Source organism: Mucor mucedo (genome assembly GCF_025094135.1).
Source record: "Mucor mucedo strain NRRL 3635 chromosome Unknown EV154scaffold_3, whole genome shotgun sequence".
In the NCBI taxonomy this organism is placed as follows: Eukaryota; Fungi; Mucoromycota; class Mucoromycetes; order Mucorales; family Mucoraceae; genus Mucor; species Mucor mucedo.
The window spans coordinates 421,583-437,351 of NW_026252287.1; the positions used below are offsets into that span (position 1 = coordinate 421,583).

Consider the following 15,769-nt stretch of genomic DNA (forward strand, 5'->3'; position numbering starts at 1 on the left):
TTTAGAATTTTTTTTCATCTTTTTCTTTCTCTTTTCTTCTTTTTTTTCTGTTGTCATGGTTTACCGCCAATTATTATATTAAAAAAAGAAGCAGACTGAATAATAAAAAAAAATATACTTTTTTTTTTTACCATTAAAGGCAAATCCTTTCTTTTTTTTTGTTCTATAAAAAAGAGAAAAATACGCAACACTGCAAAGTATACGATCCAATAAACGCACCCATGACCAGGTCGACACATTACCTGTAGGCGCTCAACAAGTAGACTATAAGAAGCAAAAGCAACAGCAACAGCAAGTAGTTTGTTTTGAACCGCATCATGTGACGCAAGCGCTCAGCATCTGTCCTTCCTGTCACGGCAAATTAAATAAGCCATCCACTTTACCATGTGGATACACTGTATGTCAATCTTGTATCCCTCAGAATGATACCCTATGCAAAGCACCCAACTGTGAACGTATCCACACCATTCCCACTCAGCCCAATGTGATTTTCCAAGCCATGCAAGCCATTGTTGTCAGTTTCGAAGCCAGTCATTCGTTGGAAGCACTTCGAAATAGTTTGAACATTACTAGCGAATGTCCCATCTGCTGTACTCGTTTTACCAACCCTACCACTACACCTTGTGGTCACACATTTTGTCGAAACTGTCTTGTGCGTTCTCTCGACCACCAACGTTCCTGTCCCTTTTGTCGTGACTCTTTAGACTTTTGTCCGCCACCCACCACTGTCCTTACCGAAATCCTTACTAAACTTTATGAACAAGATGACGAATCCATGGATGTCCATGTCGCTAACGATTTTGATGCTTCAGACACCCGCGTCCCTTTACTGATCGGCTCACTTTCATTCCCTCATATCAATTGTGTCATTCATATTTTTGAGCCTCGCTACCGTCTCATGCTCCGACGCATCATGGCATCCTCTCGAAGACGTTTTGCCATGTGTCTCGCCAGACGCAAACGTACCTCACAAGATCAGTCTCCCTTCTTTGAATATGGCACCATCCTCGAACTCATGCATGTACAAACTCTTCCTGATGGCAGGTCCATCGTCCAAGCCGTCGGCTCTCATCGTTTTAAAGTCCTTCATTTTGAATTAATCGATGGTTACCATATGGCCGATATCGAACGTATCGATGATATTGACCGAGAACAAGAGCATTTACTGGAACAACAACAGATCTTGAAAGCAAGTGCTATGCGTGCTCGTCAACATCAGCAACAATTACAGTCTATGCAACAGCAACAGCAGCAGCAACAGCAACCAATGTCCCCCGTTGCTACGGCTCCTATGGCTGCCCGTCCCATGGCTGCCGCTGCTCGTCCTATGGCTGCTCGTCCTATGGCTGCCGCTGCTCGTCCTATGGCTGCTCGTCCTATGGCTGCCCGTCCTATGGCTGCCCGTCCTATGGCTGCCCGTCCTATGGCTGCCCGTCCTATGGCTGCTCGACCAATGGCCACACCTCGACCTGCGCAAATTGGCATGGGACAACAACGCCAATCGTGGGCCCAACAAGCACATCCTCAAACGCAAGCACCAGCTAGCCGAGCACCATGGTTACAAATGCATGTGCGGGGCCTTTCAGCGGCACGACCAAAAGCGCATTTACAGCCGCAACAAGCGTCGGCCAACACAACGTTACAGGCGCCAGAGAAAGCGGAAAAGAACCGACAGGAACAAAGCACAGATGAATTGTTGGATGAATTGGCGACGTTTGTGGATAAATTGTTACTTCACCGACAACAACAACAGGGCGGTATGGCCAACTGGCTAAGTGCGCTTGGAGATCCACCTGTACTACGAGGTGCACAACGGGATCGAGTGATACTAAGCTGGTGGATTGTGAATATGATGCCTTTGGGAGAAGAAGAAAAGTTGCCACTGTTGGGTATGCGCACTGTACGAGAACGTGTATTATTAATTGTTTCCTGGGTCGATAAATTTCATGATCAATGGTCCTTATTTTTAAACAATCCCAATGCATCGGGTTCCTTAAACACATGCTGTATTTCTTAGATAACTTATTTACATTCATTTACATTTATATATATACACACATTTAATATGCCACATACATTTTCCACCCTACTATCTAGAATTAAAATTAATTTACTACTTATTTTAACATATAAAACTTGTTTCATTTATGTGGGTGTATATGTGTGTGTGTGTGTGTGTGTTTATATTATTATTAGTTATTTTGCATAAAAGGGTCATAAAGTTTTCGGGTCATGCATAGAAGTAAAACAATCTTTTAGGGAGAAAACCCCTATCCTTGGGGCGATCTTTTCTGTCTTTTAAATTCCTTGTCTTGCTCATTGTTACATAGAAGGGATCTCAACACACGGTTCTAGAAGTAAGCTACTTTTAGTCAACTGAATTCTTTTTTTTTTTATGTATATATATACCTCGATTTCCAGGTCGTGTATCTTGGAGCGTAAGTCTTCCACAAGGTCATCGTTGGGAGCTAATTGTATTAAGGAAGGTAATAAGGGCGGACTGTAGGGTGAGGCTGAATTGAGGATGGTGGGCTTAGTATGGGATAGCGGTGTCGCTAATGGTGGAGGGCTTACTTGCCACTGTGACGTCATGGAAGGGATATGGTGATAGAGAGCGTCTTTTTTGACGACTGGACTTGTTTTAAGGCATGCTGATCCTCCCTCTGTCTTTCGGTGTCTATTTAAGGCATCAAGTCGACTAAATGATCGTTTACAGACGGGACAATGATAGGGTCTTTCGCCCGTATGTAGTTTCTGATGTCTTTTTAAATCATGCAAGCGCAAAAACTGTTTCTCGCAATCACTGCACTAAACAAGAAAGGGTTGGTTAGTATTGCATGGAACATAATCTAGACTTTTATATCAGTGCTTTACCTTACCTGAAAGGGTTTTGCGTCGGAATGAGTGGCTCTATGTGACTTTAGACTATGTGCCCGGTGGAATACTTGGTCACAATCGGGACAGGGAAATGATTTTGACGTGCCAGCGTCGTTCTTTGTGTTGATGGAAAATTGACTGATGAGTGATTCAAAACTGACGGTGGGACTGACGGGTGTAGGTAATGCTGTCTCTTGCGGTGGTGAATTCTGATGGTTCATATTTTGATAAAAACAAGAAAAAGAGAAGGAAAAAGAAATATCATTGGAAACTGTCCTTGTATTTATAAACATCTCCGTAGGGCTGAATAATAATAATTTTTATTTTTTTTATTTTTTTTATTTTTATTTTTTGAAGTAACAGCTTAAAAAGCATTAATTTACATATCTTTTGGCTCTTATAATTTAAAGTGTATCCATAAAATATAGATGGAAATAGCATAGTTCAATGCATAGTAAACATCGTAAATTGTTCATTTGAAGTGTCGTCTTCGGAAAGACAATCACTTGTGGCTGAAGTATATAACCCACACACACATTTTTTTTTTTTTTTTTTTTTTTTAGAAGCCACATTGGGTTCATTTATCCTTTTGTACGAACTCCCTTTCCATACACCCCCTTTATCTTTTCTGGAGGAGGCGTCGTGGGTCACACACACATGGTCTTTTTACTGTTCTCATCAATGCACAGGCCATATTTTTTTTTCTCTTCCCGCTCACCCCTTTTTTTTTTATTGTTATTTCTTTAATGTCGCGATTACAAACTTACTTTAGTTCGGAATTCATTGCTTCTGGACAAGGCACTGAATTTCATGAATTCATCACAAGAATCACACAAGCCAAAAGCAAATCAGTAATAACCCTTTCCATTATTTTTTTTTTTCTATTCATAAGCTCATTTCAGTGCATAGGAAGAAACAAGTCATGTCACGGAAGAACTCTCGAAATTAACACGCAGTATGGGTTCACCCGACATTTCCTCCGTAAGCACCGTCTCTCTTCTTCACTCTTGTCAAACCAATAACCTTTTTTTTTTCTTCGTAACGATAGACCCGGATGCGGGATTACCTGACCCGCCTAATCCATTGTTACATGCTGGGCTACTCGGTGGACTTTAGCATTATTTATGCCATCATGGCTTCACAGAGCGGAGAATCCGTCATGGACAAACGTGTGGGTTACCTTGCATGTACATTATTCCTGCAACGCAACAATGAACTCGGCATCATGTTAATTAATACGCTACAACGCGATCTCAAGAGCCAGAATTATCTCGACGTATGTGCTGCATTAAACGCCATGTGTTATTTACAACATCCCGAAATGCTCGATAGTCTTCTAGACCTCGTTATTGCCACTATGACCTTCCCAAAGTAGATCATTTGTATATGGAGCGGAATGTAAAAATAAGAAAAGAGGCTAAATAGTTAATACTCATAGGCAAGTGGTGAGAAAGAAGGCAGTGATGGCCCTATACTTTTTGTATACACGCTGTACCATTGATCGTCTGGAAGCCCCGCTGAGACAAGCGTTGGAAGATAAGGACTTTAGTGTAGTCTTTGCTGCTCTCTCCGTCTGGAAGCTCATTCTAGTGGTACACTTGTAAAAAAAAGAAAAGGTAATATTCAAGATTTACTCACCCATATCTACATAGGACCACGCAGAACAGTTTGGAGACTTGTTGCCAGTGGTGTTTAGGATTCATCGTCAGCTGATTGAAAAGAGAATTCATAAATCATTTGTATATCATGGCGTGTATGCGCCCTGGGCTCATATGGACTGTCTGGCTATTTACAGTATTTATTTGCAACTGAACATTGGGTAAAGGGGAAAAAATGGTCAAGGGAATAGGAGACTTGACTAATTTAGAGATGTAGGTCGCCAAAGGAAGTATATGATATTGTAATGGAGTGTGTACATGCGATGGAAAAAAAGGTAGACGCAGCCTTTGGTAAGCAACCAGACAAGTGTTTTTTATAAATGTAATTGTAACTTGTGTATAATGTAGCTGTTGTTCTGGAGTGTATTAAATTGCTGTCGGATATGGACCCTATTTTACTCAGTTGTTACTCTTCAGATGAGAGCCCATTTGTGGTGCTAGAACCTTTTTTGAACGCCAGCAATCTCAATTTGAAATACCTGGGGCTGATAGGGATGTCGTATGTGGACGTGAGTCTATGGCGACCCAGATGGCTGGATGGGTCCCTGATTGGGGATACAGTTGCATCTGCCCCCTTTGACGAGACCATTGTGACACAAGCCATGGAGAATTTAGACATGGTAATGCACAGAGAGATTTTAATGAATACCAGTCCTGCTTTGATCGATGCGTGTGCTCAAAGCACCAAACTGGCTTATTGGCTCCTGAATCGTCTGAATGAACATGTCGATCGAAATGCATGGTATATTGAAACTGTCATGCAGATTATGGCTGTAACAGAGAAAAGATTGGACGATGATTATGTTGAAACCCAATGCAGCCTATTAAAAGAAGGTTCGATAAAAATAAGCTAAAAGGCCATTGCATATATTAATTTATATATTTTCAATCAGCTTTATTAGGAGAAATACAAGAGACCACCAAAAGAGAATGTTCTGTAAAGGTAGCCTATGATTTATTAAAAAACACGCATGGAGATACGATCCCGCCCCTATTGTTACAATTCGCATTCTGGGTAAAGTTGAATCCTTTAATTCAAAAAAAAAAAGGCTAATAGCGTACAAAAATAGACCTTGGGGGAGCATGGTTATCTATCGAGTCTATCATCGGATATCGATCGCATGACGCAATTGATTAAATGGCTTCGACTACTTCATGATGATGATTTGCAGACGTGTGCTTTACAAGCCATCAAAAGATGCATCTTGCGCAGTAAGACTTGGCTGTCGGGATTGGAACCCATCTTAAAGGAGTATAAAAAATCTCCCGTGCCTGAAAAGCAGCAGGTAAAAGAGAGCGAAAAACCCATCATTCATTGAATTTTTATTTATTGTTTAAACTGTGTGAAAATGTAGATTTCTAGAGAGATTAGTGACATGATGAAGGATGTTGAATTTGAAAAGCATTTACAAGAGACAGATGTTACACTATCCACCATGGCAGTAAGTAGTGAAACCTCTCCATCCTTTTTATTTGGGAAAAAAGTGTATCTCAAACATCCAGATTAGATTTCTGCTAACCCAAATCGACCCAAGAGTGTCAATCCGTTCTTGACAAGTAATGAAATTATTTTAGCGGATGAAAAAAAAAATGTCATGATTTTTGCTTATCAATGATGATGTATATTAATAGATGATGATTTTCATACTGACCATCCTCGTGGTACATTATCAATTAACGTTCAGCAACAAGACACCATTGGGTAAGCTTTCTCTATTTTTTTTTTTTTTTTTTTTTTACGTATGTTTCTCTCCTTTTTATTAACTTATATCATGATAGAATAACCCAGGTAAAAGAATTATAGAACTTGTTCATAGGTATAACCTTTTTCGTTGTGGCACTGACCCTTTTTTTTTTCTATAGGGTATTTGTATTTATGTGTAACCCGCTGATCCAAGTTTAACTTTTTTATCTCTTTTTTTAGGCCAAGGTCACCATGAGGGTGATACAGAGGTAAACCAATATAATCCAATACCAAACTATGTGTTATTAACATACATAATTTTCATATAGGCATTTGGTAAACGTTGGATTGCCTTGACAAAGGAAGAAAAGCAAAAGTTTGAATGTTCCGTCACAGAAAGTGAGAAAATAGCCAGACGTCTTGGTAAATTATGGCATCTGAATGTCATTCAAGTGATTGGCCAAGAGTTTATTGCTGTAGAGGCAGACTCCGCCTCCGCAGACAGCGGCAGCATTAGCATTAGCATCAGTAGCGTTTTAATTCATGTTGTCATGTTACCACGCCATCAAATCCAATTAACCATCAGGGCAGAAACGGATGAAGCTATCCAGTCTTTTAAAAGACGTGGATCCATTCAATAAGAAAAAGAAGGAAGAGATTTTTAATGATAATAATTATAATAGTTATGAAAAAAAAAAAAAGAGAGAAACTATTTTTGAGCTTGGTACAGATTTCCCTAATGATGAATAAAATAAGTGTGAGAAAAAACAAAATAGATTTCCCGGAAAACTAAATTATATAAAGATTATACCATTGAAGGAGAGGAAGAGGGTGGATTTGTATCCAGAGAGGTATCAGGAGCGTTTAAACAAGATTGAATCAGATTCTTGCCTTCTGGTTTAGTGACGAGAGGCTGAAGTTTGGGTGTGGTAAAGGTATAAACGAGGCCGGTTTCGGATACGACTAACAACAAGACTTGGGTACCCGTGAGTGTGGACAATTCATACGCCTTTTTCATGATACCCGCCTTTCTTTTTGAAAATGTAATATGACGTCGAGTCTTGTCCTCAATGTACTCAATCTTGATCTTGCGACGACCTGACCGTCTCATGGGTTTCTTTTCTTCTTCCTCATCGTCTTCCTCATCGCCTTCCAGAGGCTCTTCCATAATCACTTGGTTTAACGCTTGTGGTCGGTGGGGTAAAGGAGACGTCTGTTGTTGTTGTTGTTGTTGCTGCTGATGTTGCTGTTGTTGAACCAAATAAGCTTGTTGGCTTGTTGGATAATAGCCTGTTGACTGCATTTGTATATTATTTTTTTTGACTTTTGAAATTATAAAAAAGGCAATCGATATAAAAGTAAATTTTTAATAACAAGTTTTTTTTTTTTTTTTTCTACTTTATTTGGGTACAAAGAGAGAAAAAGGGCAACAGCTAGAAAAATAAAAGAGAAATGGAGCAAGATATACAGTCATTTCAGGAGGTAGAAAGTCGCGGCTTCAGAAATTGATACCGCCCAACAATGATTCCTGTCCAACAAAAAAGTCACTTGATGACGGTACGCTTATAGTCGGGCCAAATCTAGCCAATAAAAGTGCTAGGAATAGTGTAAGGAGCCAATAACATTGCTCGAAATAGTGTAAGGAGCCAATAAATGTGCGCGAAATAGTGTAACTGGGTTTGAAATTTTTTTTTTTTTCTTTTTTCTATGTGCCTTTTGTTTGTCCCCTCGTGAATTTTGACACTTATAAATTGATCAAATTTCCACATAAAACACCGTTTCTTCTCTTTGTTTAACTATCTGTTTTTTAAAATAAGCATCTAATCTGTACCAGAATACATACATCATATAATTTAAGTAAGGAATATCTATTGATTAATTGATTGTCGTTCAATAGACACATTGCTTTCAAATAGTCTTAACTCCAAAATAGATGTCAAATATTTCTCTCAAAAAAAAAGGGCGTCCATCCGGCTCTAAAAGTAAACCTGGATCTAAAGCACCTGGTCCTAAACCGGCTCATTTAGTCAATCAATCCCGTTTAAGCTTTTCAAATGTTATTGCAACACAAGCGGAGAGCAGTAATTCTGAATTAGAAAATTTATCAATTTTACAAGATACATTGGTGATTCAACAATCTCAAGCAACTAATGATGATATTGCAGAAAACAATGAAGAGGTAAAAAAATTAACATAAACAATGCTGTAATTTTTGCGACTTACACGTATCCTTGAATAAGCATATTAGTACAGCATCATCTCAAAGCATTGCCACGAGTGAAGATAACAGAAACATTGGCTCAAATATTGCTGACGAGGTATTACCAGATCAATGATTTTTAAAATATTTAGCATACTGATTTTATACGTAACTTAGAACATTAATCAAGCTGCTGGTGTGGATCTTGATGTCGATTATGCCGAAGATAGTGACGATATTGATGAAACTCAACTTCTTGACGAGCTCACAGAGGAGCAATTTAATGCTCTTGAAAACAGTATTTCCAATATTCCTGAAAATGGATGTCTTGATAATTATCTTGGAGGCATACAGGACAATCTCAAAGGTGGAAATGTACCAAGTCAATATATCAATGGCACATTTTGGATCAACCCTCCAAGCGTTTCTTTTTCTTTAAAGCAAAAAATCAATCCCGAGCTGCTTTACCGCCCAAGAGTATTTGTATGGCTCCCTCAGTTTTTGACAAAGACTCCTTTGCACTGTCCAACATGCGCAAAACCACTACTAGCAAAAGAGTGGGTCCAAAAAACAAAGGCTCGAAGAATAATTGATCTGGATGAGTAAGTTACATAATTGGTTTGAGACTATGGAATGCATACTAACTATAAACATTTCAGCTGTTTCTATCTTTTGAGTGTTCGACTTAAATGTACAAATAAATCAACCGTTCATACATTTATGGGATATGCATCTTCAATTATTAGACAATTACCACCAAGGGTTCAGGCTGATTTCCCTGCTGTGCTTACCCATCGTTCTGGTTTTTCAAAGCAATTAGTAAGGCTCCTACGCACACAATTTCAAAATGCTGCCGGCCCTCATAGAATGCACCAAATTTTACGAATAAATCATACAGAAAAATTCGATTCCATTCAATTCCAGTACTATGATGCTTTAAAAGATAAGCTTGATGAACAAAAGATGGCTAAGAAGCTGGTAGGAAATGTTTCTACGGCTACAACATACCCAGAGTTCTCGACGTTTAATGATAGAAACGGATACAACGGATATGTACCTTCAGCCAATTACATAAGTTATGTTTATTGCTCAATCATAGATGAACTCAGGCCTTATATGAATCATCACACGTCACTTTTGGATGGAATTGTTTTAAAAGGAGACCATTCTTTTAAGGTATGCACACATCAGAATTCATATCCAAACAACACAGGCCAGCAATTAATTTTTTTTTAGATTATAAAACATATGGCCAAAATCAATGGGGTGTCAACATTTTCATGTCTGTATACCCTCTTGAACGAATACGAAGAAATTCGCCTACAAGTACTTGCGCCTACAAAGTCATTGGAACACTTGGCTCCATCTTTTAATAACATGATGGAGAGCTATAAAAAGTATGGCTTTAAAATGCCAGAGCTTTTCTACACGGACAATGTTCTTGGTGATCGGTTGTTCTTGGAATCGACAATACCTTCTCTCCTGAAAGACGTTATTCATAAAAATCCAACTTTAACAGAACAAGTCGATTTGAACAGCCCATTCAAAAATTACCCCGTAGCCAGATTGCCAGATAACATAACGGTATCAATTTTAAGTACTACTATCGACATTAATCAATCATGCCAAAAACTTCTTGACGAATGTTTACAGCAGGGTACAATTGCCATTGGATTTGACTGCGAATGGGCTGTAAGAGGTAAAAGATCAGCAATTTCCATCAGTGAGCAGTCTGGTTTGAAGTTCGTTCCTGTAGCTTTGGTGCAAATCGCTTACGGTAATTCTGTCTACTTGATGAGAATACACTCATTCGCCTCAGACAATCTACCTGAAAATTTAATCAAGATCCTCACTGATACTAAAATAGCCAAAATCGGAAAAAACGTCAGCGGTGATCTTACAAGATTTCGCTATTTTGGTCTCCAACAATGCCCTGGTCAACTGGAACTTGGTACCTTTTGCAAAGATAAGGATCTCATTGAAAGAAGAAATACATCTTTGGCCGATATATGTGGGCTTGTTCTGAAGGTGCAGTTACCCAAGACAAATTTTGTTCGTTGTGGCAATTGGGAAGCCCCAATCCTTTCAGAAGAGCAAATAAATTATGCAGCTTTGGATGCTTGGGTGTCATACGAAATTTATACCAGATACAAACATATGCCCACAGTTCATCAGAAAGTAACTGTCAACACAACAGCCGGTTCTTTTATTGCAATTCATTTGGACAAATCTGCCTCGTCCTCTGTTGCTGGATACGGCTATATATGCAATGATGATACCCCTCCTACAAATAATACCCATGAAGCACTTCATACCAACAGTGCACTGATTGTAAAAGTTGTGAAGATAACTATTCCTGGGTACCCTTTGGAGTGTTACAATGAGGGTCTGACCTTAGGTGATTTCCATGATATACCCTTCACTGTTTATATCAAATGCAAATATCTGTTTACAGCTTCAGAAAGAGTACATAATGTAGTTTCTGATACTTCTAATACCCCAATCATACAAATACCACCCATTAGCAGCGATACCACTTCTTCACCAATCAATACCAATAAGAATTCTGTCGACTCTCGTGTTTTAAAAGATGGATTTCATATTATGGACATGATCAAAATTAATAAGTCTCATGGAATGCAAAAAGACTTCATGCGTCGTTTCCGTGACATCATGTATGTATGTGACCAAGAGGATAAAGCTTTAGTAGAAAGTTATCTTGAAAGTATTGGTACGGACTGGAAGACACGGATGTTGGTAAACCCTGCTTGGATATTCGAACGTGTAAGAAGGCATATACCCCCAGCCGAAGAATTATACCCCGCCTTGAAATACCTTTTTGAAAGCTACGGTCCTCTCAGGTGTGAGCATTCCGGCCTTAAACTCTTCAATGACGCAGCTGTTGCCATGTCCCTGCATGTGTTGGATTCGGTGAAGCAAGGGCATGTCTCAGACGTTGTTAATGGGCCTCCATTATATACCGAAAAAGGCCTGGATAAAAACAATCTCATGACATATAAATGCTCCAGAGGAACAAGCTCGGTTGAAGGAGCATGCCATATGAACATTGTTCGAAGGTTTGCTTCTTACAATGCATCAGTTAGATTGACCGACTCAATTTTAGCCGACTACCGGTTATATCATAACCTCAATGTAAGTAATAAATGATTTAACAAATATTTCATAAACTGAAAGTTATACATCATCATAGGTTGGATCAATTAACAGATACGGTAAAAAGCATCAAGGTCATTATAGTCCTTGGCTTGTACTGGCTATAAATTTATTAAGAACTGAAGTAGGTCACGATACCGTTATGAATTATACCTGTGAACGCTATGGGAGCTACTTGAATTTTGAACAGACCAATGAAACGTTTGGTGTCGTCGATATACCCAGAACATTTGGCAACTCAATTGGAATTAGGCCTACTGAATCTCTTGCTCCAAAAAAAGTTAAAATAACAAAAGGTCGGATGACAGAACTCGCTTCTTTGCCTGTGGTAGAGCTTCCGAAAATTGGTTATTCCGCTAACAAGTTCAAATCCAAATATCTATCGAATTGTCAAGGCACCTTGTATGCTGTAACTGCTGTTCATACAAAGGAAGAAGTATGTCTTTTTGAAACTCTAATTAATACCCAAGGCCAAGAGAATACATCTATATACCAACCTTTTGATTCGGAAAAACCGAATTTCGAGCTTTTCGCTTTAACATGGAACTCTAAACATTGCCAACATGATACCAATATTTATTACAAGACACCAGGGCATTTAAAATCATATTTTAACATTTTAGAAGACAGGAAAAAATACGGAAATACTGTTCTCAAAAATATTGAAATATCACAAAGTGTTCGAGTACTTGCTGAATCCCCATCCAGGTTTATAAGATCAATACCTGCATTACCCAAACCAATACCCCCTATAGAGCAACATTTTCCACTTGGTACAATCAACCCACCATCACCTCAATTACAGATGATACGCCCTGCATATCGCTCCAGACATATCCCGGGTGCCACCCCTCTTACAATACCACTTTCACGCCACGTTACAGCTGAAGTAATCAATCTATCAAATAACAGAAAACGAAAAAGAGTATGTGTGGTATGCATGGTAGATAACTGTCCTGGAAGTTCCAAAGGTTCTCTGTGCAGTAACAAATGCGGACGTTGCAGACAAGAAAGCTGTACAGGTAGACACGTTAAACAACCAAAAACTGGGAAGAAAGATTTTGTACAGCCTTTGCCTTGTTTAAATTTATAAATATAGCTGATAATGTATGCTGGAATTGCTACCCGTCATTATTGGCTACAAACCCAAATCACTAATACCTAATTACAAATAAATCATGATATTTCCCTTAAATCACTTCAATAAATCTCGTAAAAAACAAATGGAACTTTACACGTAAAAAATTAAGTAAACCCTTCTAAAATCCAAAAATTTGGGTGCCCAAGGGCACCCAAATTTTTATGAATTAAATGCAAAATCAGATGAATTAAATGATATTTTAATGAAATGGCCCAACTATGGTTACACGGCCCACTTGATCTTAAAAACACACGTGCCATAAACTTTGTTTAGTTTGCCATGGTTACCATATAAACCATGGTTACCATATAAATGGAAGCCATAGTTCCCTTGCCTTCTTTCTCTGTTTATTTTACACTACAAGATCAAAATGAATACCCTCCTTTTTTTGTGTGTGTGGATTTATAGAAGTGACCGACTTTGCATATTTCGACTCTGTTGCGAGACAGTTAGGTATTCGTATTCGTATTCTCAGGGAGCATAAACGATATTTTTAAAAAAAACAACATGGATGGTCTTTTAATTAACATCAAAACTATTGTAGATCTTGACAGCATATATCGAGTTTGTAGTAGGGACGATTGTTGACGATAGTCACAGTATTTGAACAACGTACGGCTCTTGCTTTATCTAAACGATTTTCAGATTTTGACCTTTCTTTTACTATTTTATTTGACGGTAACACATGAGAAGGAAGGGGGACTCCAAAAAAAAAAGGTCGGAGAAGGTTATGAGAGAGTTTATTTTAAATGATTGCATGAGTTGTAACACGAAGAAATAGTCATCACACACTGTCTCTATTCATCTTTTGTCTCTTTTCATTATTTAGATACCATTCACTATAATTGTTATTGGTATATTCCGGCGCCTTTCCTTTTTCGTCTTCTTCAATTAGAGTGAGCTGTGGCGACATGATTAGACTTGAATTTAATGAATAGTTTTGTTGCAGTAAATGTAACTGCTGTTGGTGTTGTCTCTGTACCACTAAATGCGCACAATACCTCTCTAATAGACTCCCCAGTGTACCTTGGTTTAAAGGTTTGGGTAACACGTCTGTCATGCCACTCTGAAAGTATTGTTGGATATCTTGGTCTGTTGTATTCGACGTCATTGAGATAATAGGCGTCCACGTATCGTATTGTCGGATATTTCGTGTAGCTGACATGCCGTCTAATTTAGGCATCATGATGTCCTTATAAAAAAAAATCATAAGTGTTAATAACATGCGTGCCATCTCTTTTTCAGATATTTATTACCATGAGAACGAGATCATATTTGCCTGTACCTAGTTTTCGGACAGCTTCCATGCCATCAACGGCAACATCAATTGTACAACCGGCGATTTGGAGTAACCTTGTTGACAATCTACGGAAGATGGAATCGTCATCTACCAACAAGACACGCGGGGGCACTGACCATCCTCCCCCTTGTATACGTTTTCTTTTACGCGTATGCACCACTGGCATCATTGTATTTAATTGCTGTTGCTGTTGTTGCTGCTGTTGTTGTTGATGTTGCTGCTGTTGTTGTTGATGTTGCTGCTGTTGTTGTTGATGTTGTTGTTGTTGTTGCTGCTGCTGCTGCTGTTGATGTTGATGTTGTTGATGTTGATGTTGTTGTTGCATTTGTTGCAATTGCTGATCCATGGTATTTTGAGACAATCGTTCAAGTTGGCCTTGACCATCGGTGGAGATATTATTATAAGAATGCAAGATATTTTGGAGGTCTTGTTCGACGGGTAAATTACTCTTTTGAACAAAGCTCATGATTTCCTTCATCAAGGTGTCTTGTTCTTGCATGTTCTTTTTAAAGCCTTGAATATTATCCAAAACAATACTGTATTTTTTATCAAATGATTTGACCCTGTCCGTCATCTTCTTTTGGGTCTCTTTTAAGCCGTTAATTTCCTTTTGGAGGTTGGTGGCGATTGTCTTTAATTCTTCTTCTGCTGCATTGGTTGGTATTGTTGTTTGTGGGTTAGGGGTGGTAACCGATGCGTTTTGTGAAGCCTGTGCTGCTTTTCCTGTTGGTTTTCTCTAGATGCGGAGGGGAGGGGGAAGGAGAAGTCTGTTATATAGAGAATAGAATGGATGAAAATCTAACTATTTTACCTTAATTTCTTCCAATAGTTCTTTTCTGTTATACTTGAAATTGGGATGTTGAAACTCCCATGCCTAATAGCCTGTATTAGCTCCCATATATATGATAACTATACATAAAAAAAAAAAGGCATCCAATCATTTACCTGATCGCCATACATACGTTGGCCGTCTTCAGGCATCCTCAACTTGTGAAAATCGTATTTATTCAGCTGACGTACAAAACTAGCAAAATTGGAATGTTTGAAATGCTTTGGTAAAATATGTCTAGCAAACTCGTTGGGGTCCTTGACAACAAAAGTGTCTCCTTCAGCTCCCCATGAGAATATTTGCGAAAACGAATTTTCATCCAACATGCTATGATTAGAAATAAGCTTAGCTCTCCTTTTTGCACATATAAGGTGGAGCAAACTGACAAGACTTACGCAAATAGTTTCTTTACAAACTCGGGTATACTATTAGAAGAAGGTAAGTTGGCATGAGTTTCTGGTGGTGAAGAACCAAGCATATTGAAATATATATAAGTTTTATAAAAAAAAAGAGAGGGAAACAAAGGGAAAACTCTAAAATGAAAAAAAAATAAAAATAATAAAAATAAGAGGCGGGCTTTCAATGGATGGGTTAAGATACATCACTTTTTCAAAAAAGAGTGCAAGGCTAATAGTTTATAGAGGCTCTTTGTAAGTTTTGTTTATTTATAGTTCCCTGTAGTTACAACACTACGGCAGATCTCGTTAAATAGAATAGTGTACGTTTTAACTTTTCTTGGAGGGTTTGTGCTACAAAGAGGACGCCCCCTCATAAAACCTCTTTTAGAGCTCCACCCCACACACACACACACACAAAGTTCTAGAGCGAACTCAACTGCTCTCATGTAACTCGATACTTTTAGCTCGCTTTCATACTTCAATACCCGCTAAATTAAAAACACTCTTT

General features: G+C 38.5%; 5 protein-coding genes across 5 annotated transcripts; 2 read left to right on the top strand and 3 right to left on the bottom strand.

Annotated features, from left to right (window-relative positions):
* Positions 1-49: 49 nt before the first annotated feature.
* EV154DRAFT_434395 (CrgA protein) lies at positions 50-2,235 on the top strand. The gene is made up of 2 exons (XM_051596763.1): positions 50-1,358; positions 1,518-2,235. The coding sequence occupies exons 1-2, from the start codon at positions 500-502 to the stop codon at positions 2,015-2,017; spliced, it is 1,359 nt and encodes a 452-aa protein (XP_051463301.1). The 5' UTR covers positions 50-499; the 3' UTR covers positions 2,018-2,235.
* On the bottom strand, positions 2,094-3,106 carry EV154DRAFT_491141 (uncharacterized protein). Its single transcript, XM_051599504.1, has 3 exons — positions 2,880-3,106; positions 2,410-2,808; positions 2,094-2,351 (listed from the first exon to the last, which is right to left on the bottom strand). The coding sequence occupies exons 1-3, from the start codon at positions 3,096-3,098 to the stop codon at positions 2,271-2,273; spliced, it is 699 nt and encodes a 232-aa protein (XP_051463302.1). The 5' UTR covers positions 3,099-3,106; the 3' UTR covers positions 2,094-2,270.
* A 341-nt stretch (positions 3,107-3,447) lies between these two features.
* Positions 3,448-6,092, top strand: EV154DRAFT_491142 (armadillo-type protein). Its single transcript, XM_051599505.1, has 10 exons — positions 3,448-3,728; positions 3,787-3,858; positions 3,926-4,248; positions 4,316-4,469; positions 4,530-4,696; positions 4,753-4,826; positions 4,884-5,369; positions 5,429-5,550; positions 5,606-5,867; positions 5,939-6,092. Exons 1-9 carry the CDS (start codon positions 3,624-3,626, stop codon positions 5,852-5,854), a joined length of 1,752 nt encoding a protein of 583 aa, XP_051463303.1. The 5' UTR covers positions 3,448-3,623; the 3' UTR covers positions 5,855-5,867; positions 5,939-6,092.
* Positions 6,093-6,919: 827 nt separating this feature from the next.
* EV154DRAFT_491148 (uncharacterized protein) lies at positions 6,920-7,671 on the bottom strand. Its single transcript, XM_051599506.1, has one exon. The coding sequence runs from the start codon at positions 7,520-7,522 to the stop codon at positions 7,025-7,027; it is 498 nt and encodes a 165-aa protein (XP_051463304.1). The 5' UTR covers positions 7,523-7,671; the 3' UTR covers positions 6,920-7,024.
* A 6,304-nt stretch (positions 7,672-13,975) lies between these two features.
* On the bottom strand, positions 13,976-15,341 carry EV154DRAFT_410994 (HSF-type DNA-binding-domain-containing protein; the record flags this gene model as incomplete). Its single annotated transcript, XM_051595434.1, has 4 exons — positions 13,976-14,770; positions 14,846-14,908; positions 14,980-15,190; positions 15,259-15,341. The coding sequence occupies 4 exons, from the start codon at positions 15,339-15,341 to the stop codon at positions 13,976-13,978; spliced, it is 1,152 nt and encodes a 383-aa protein (XP_051463305.1).
* Between the last annotated feature and the right edge of the window lie 428 nt (positions 15,342-15,769).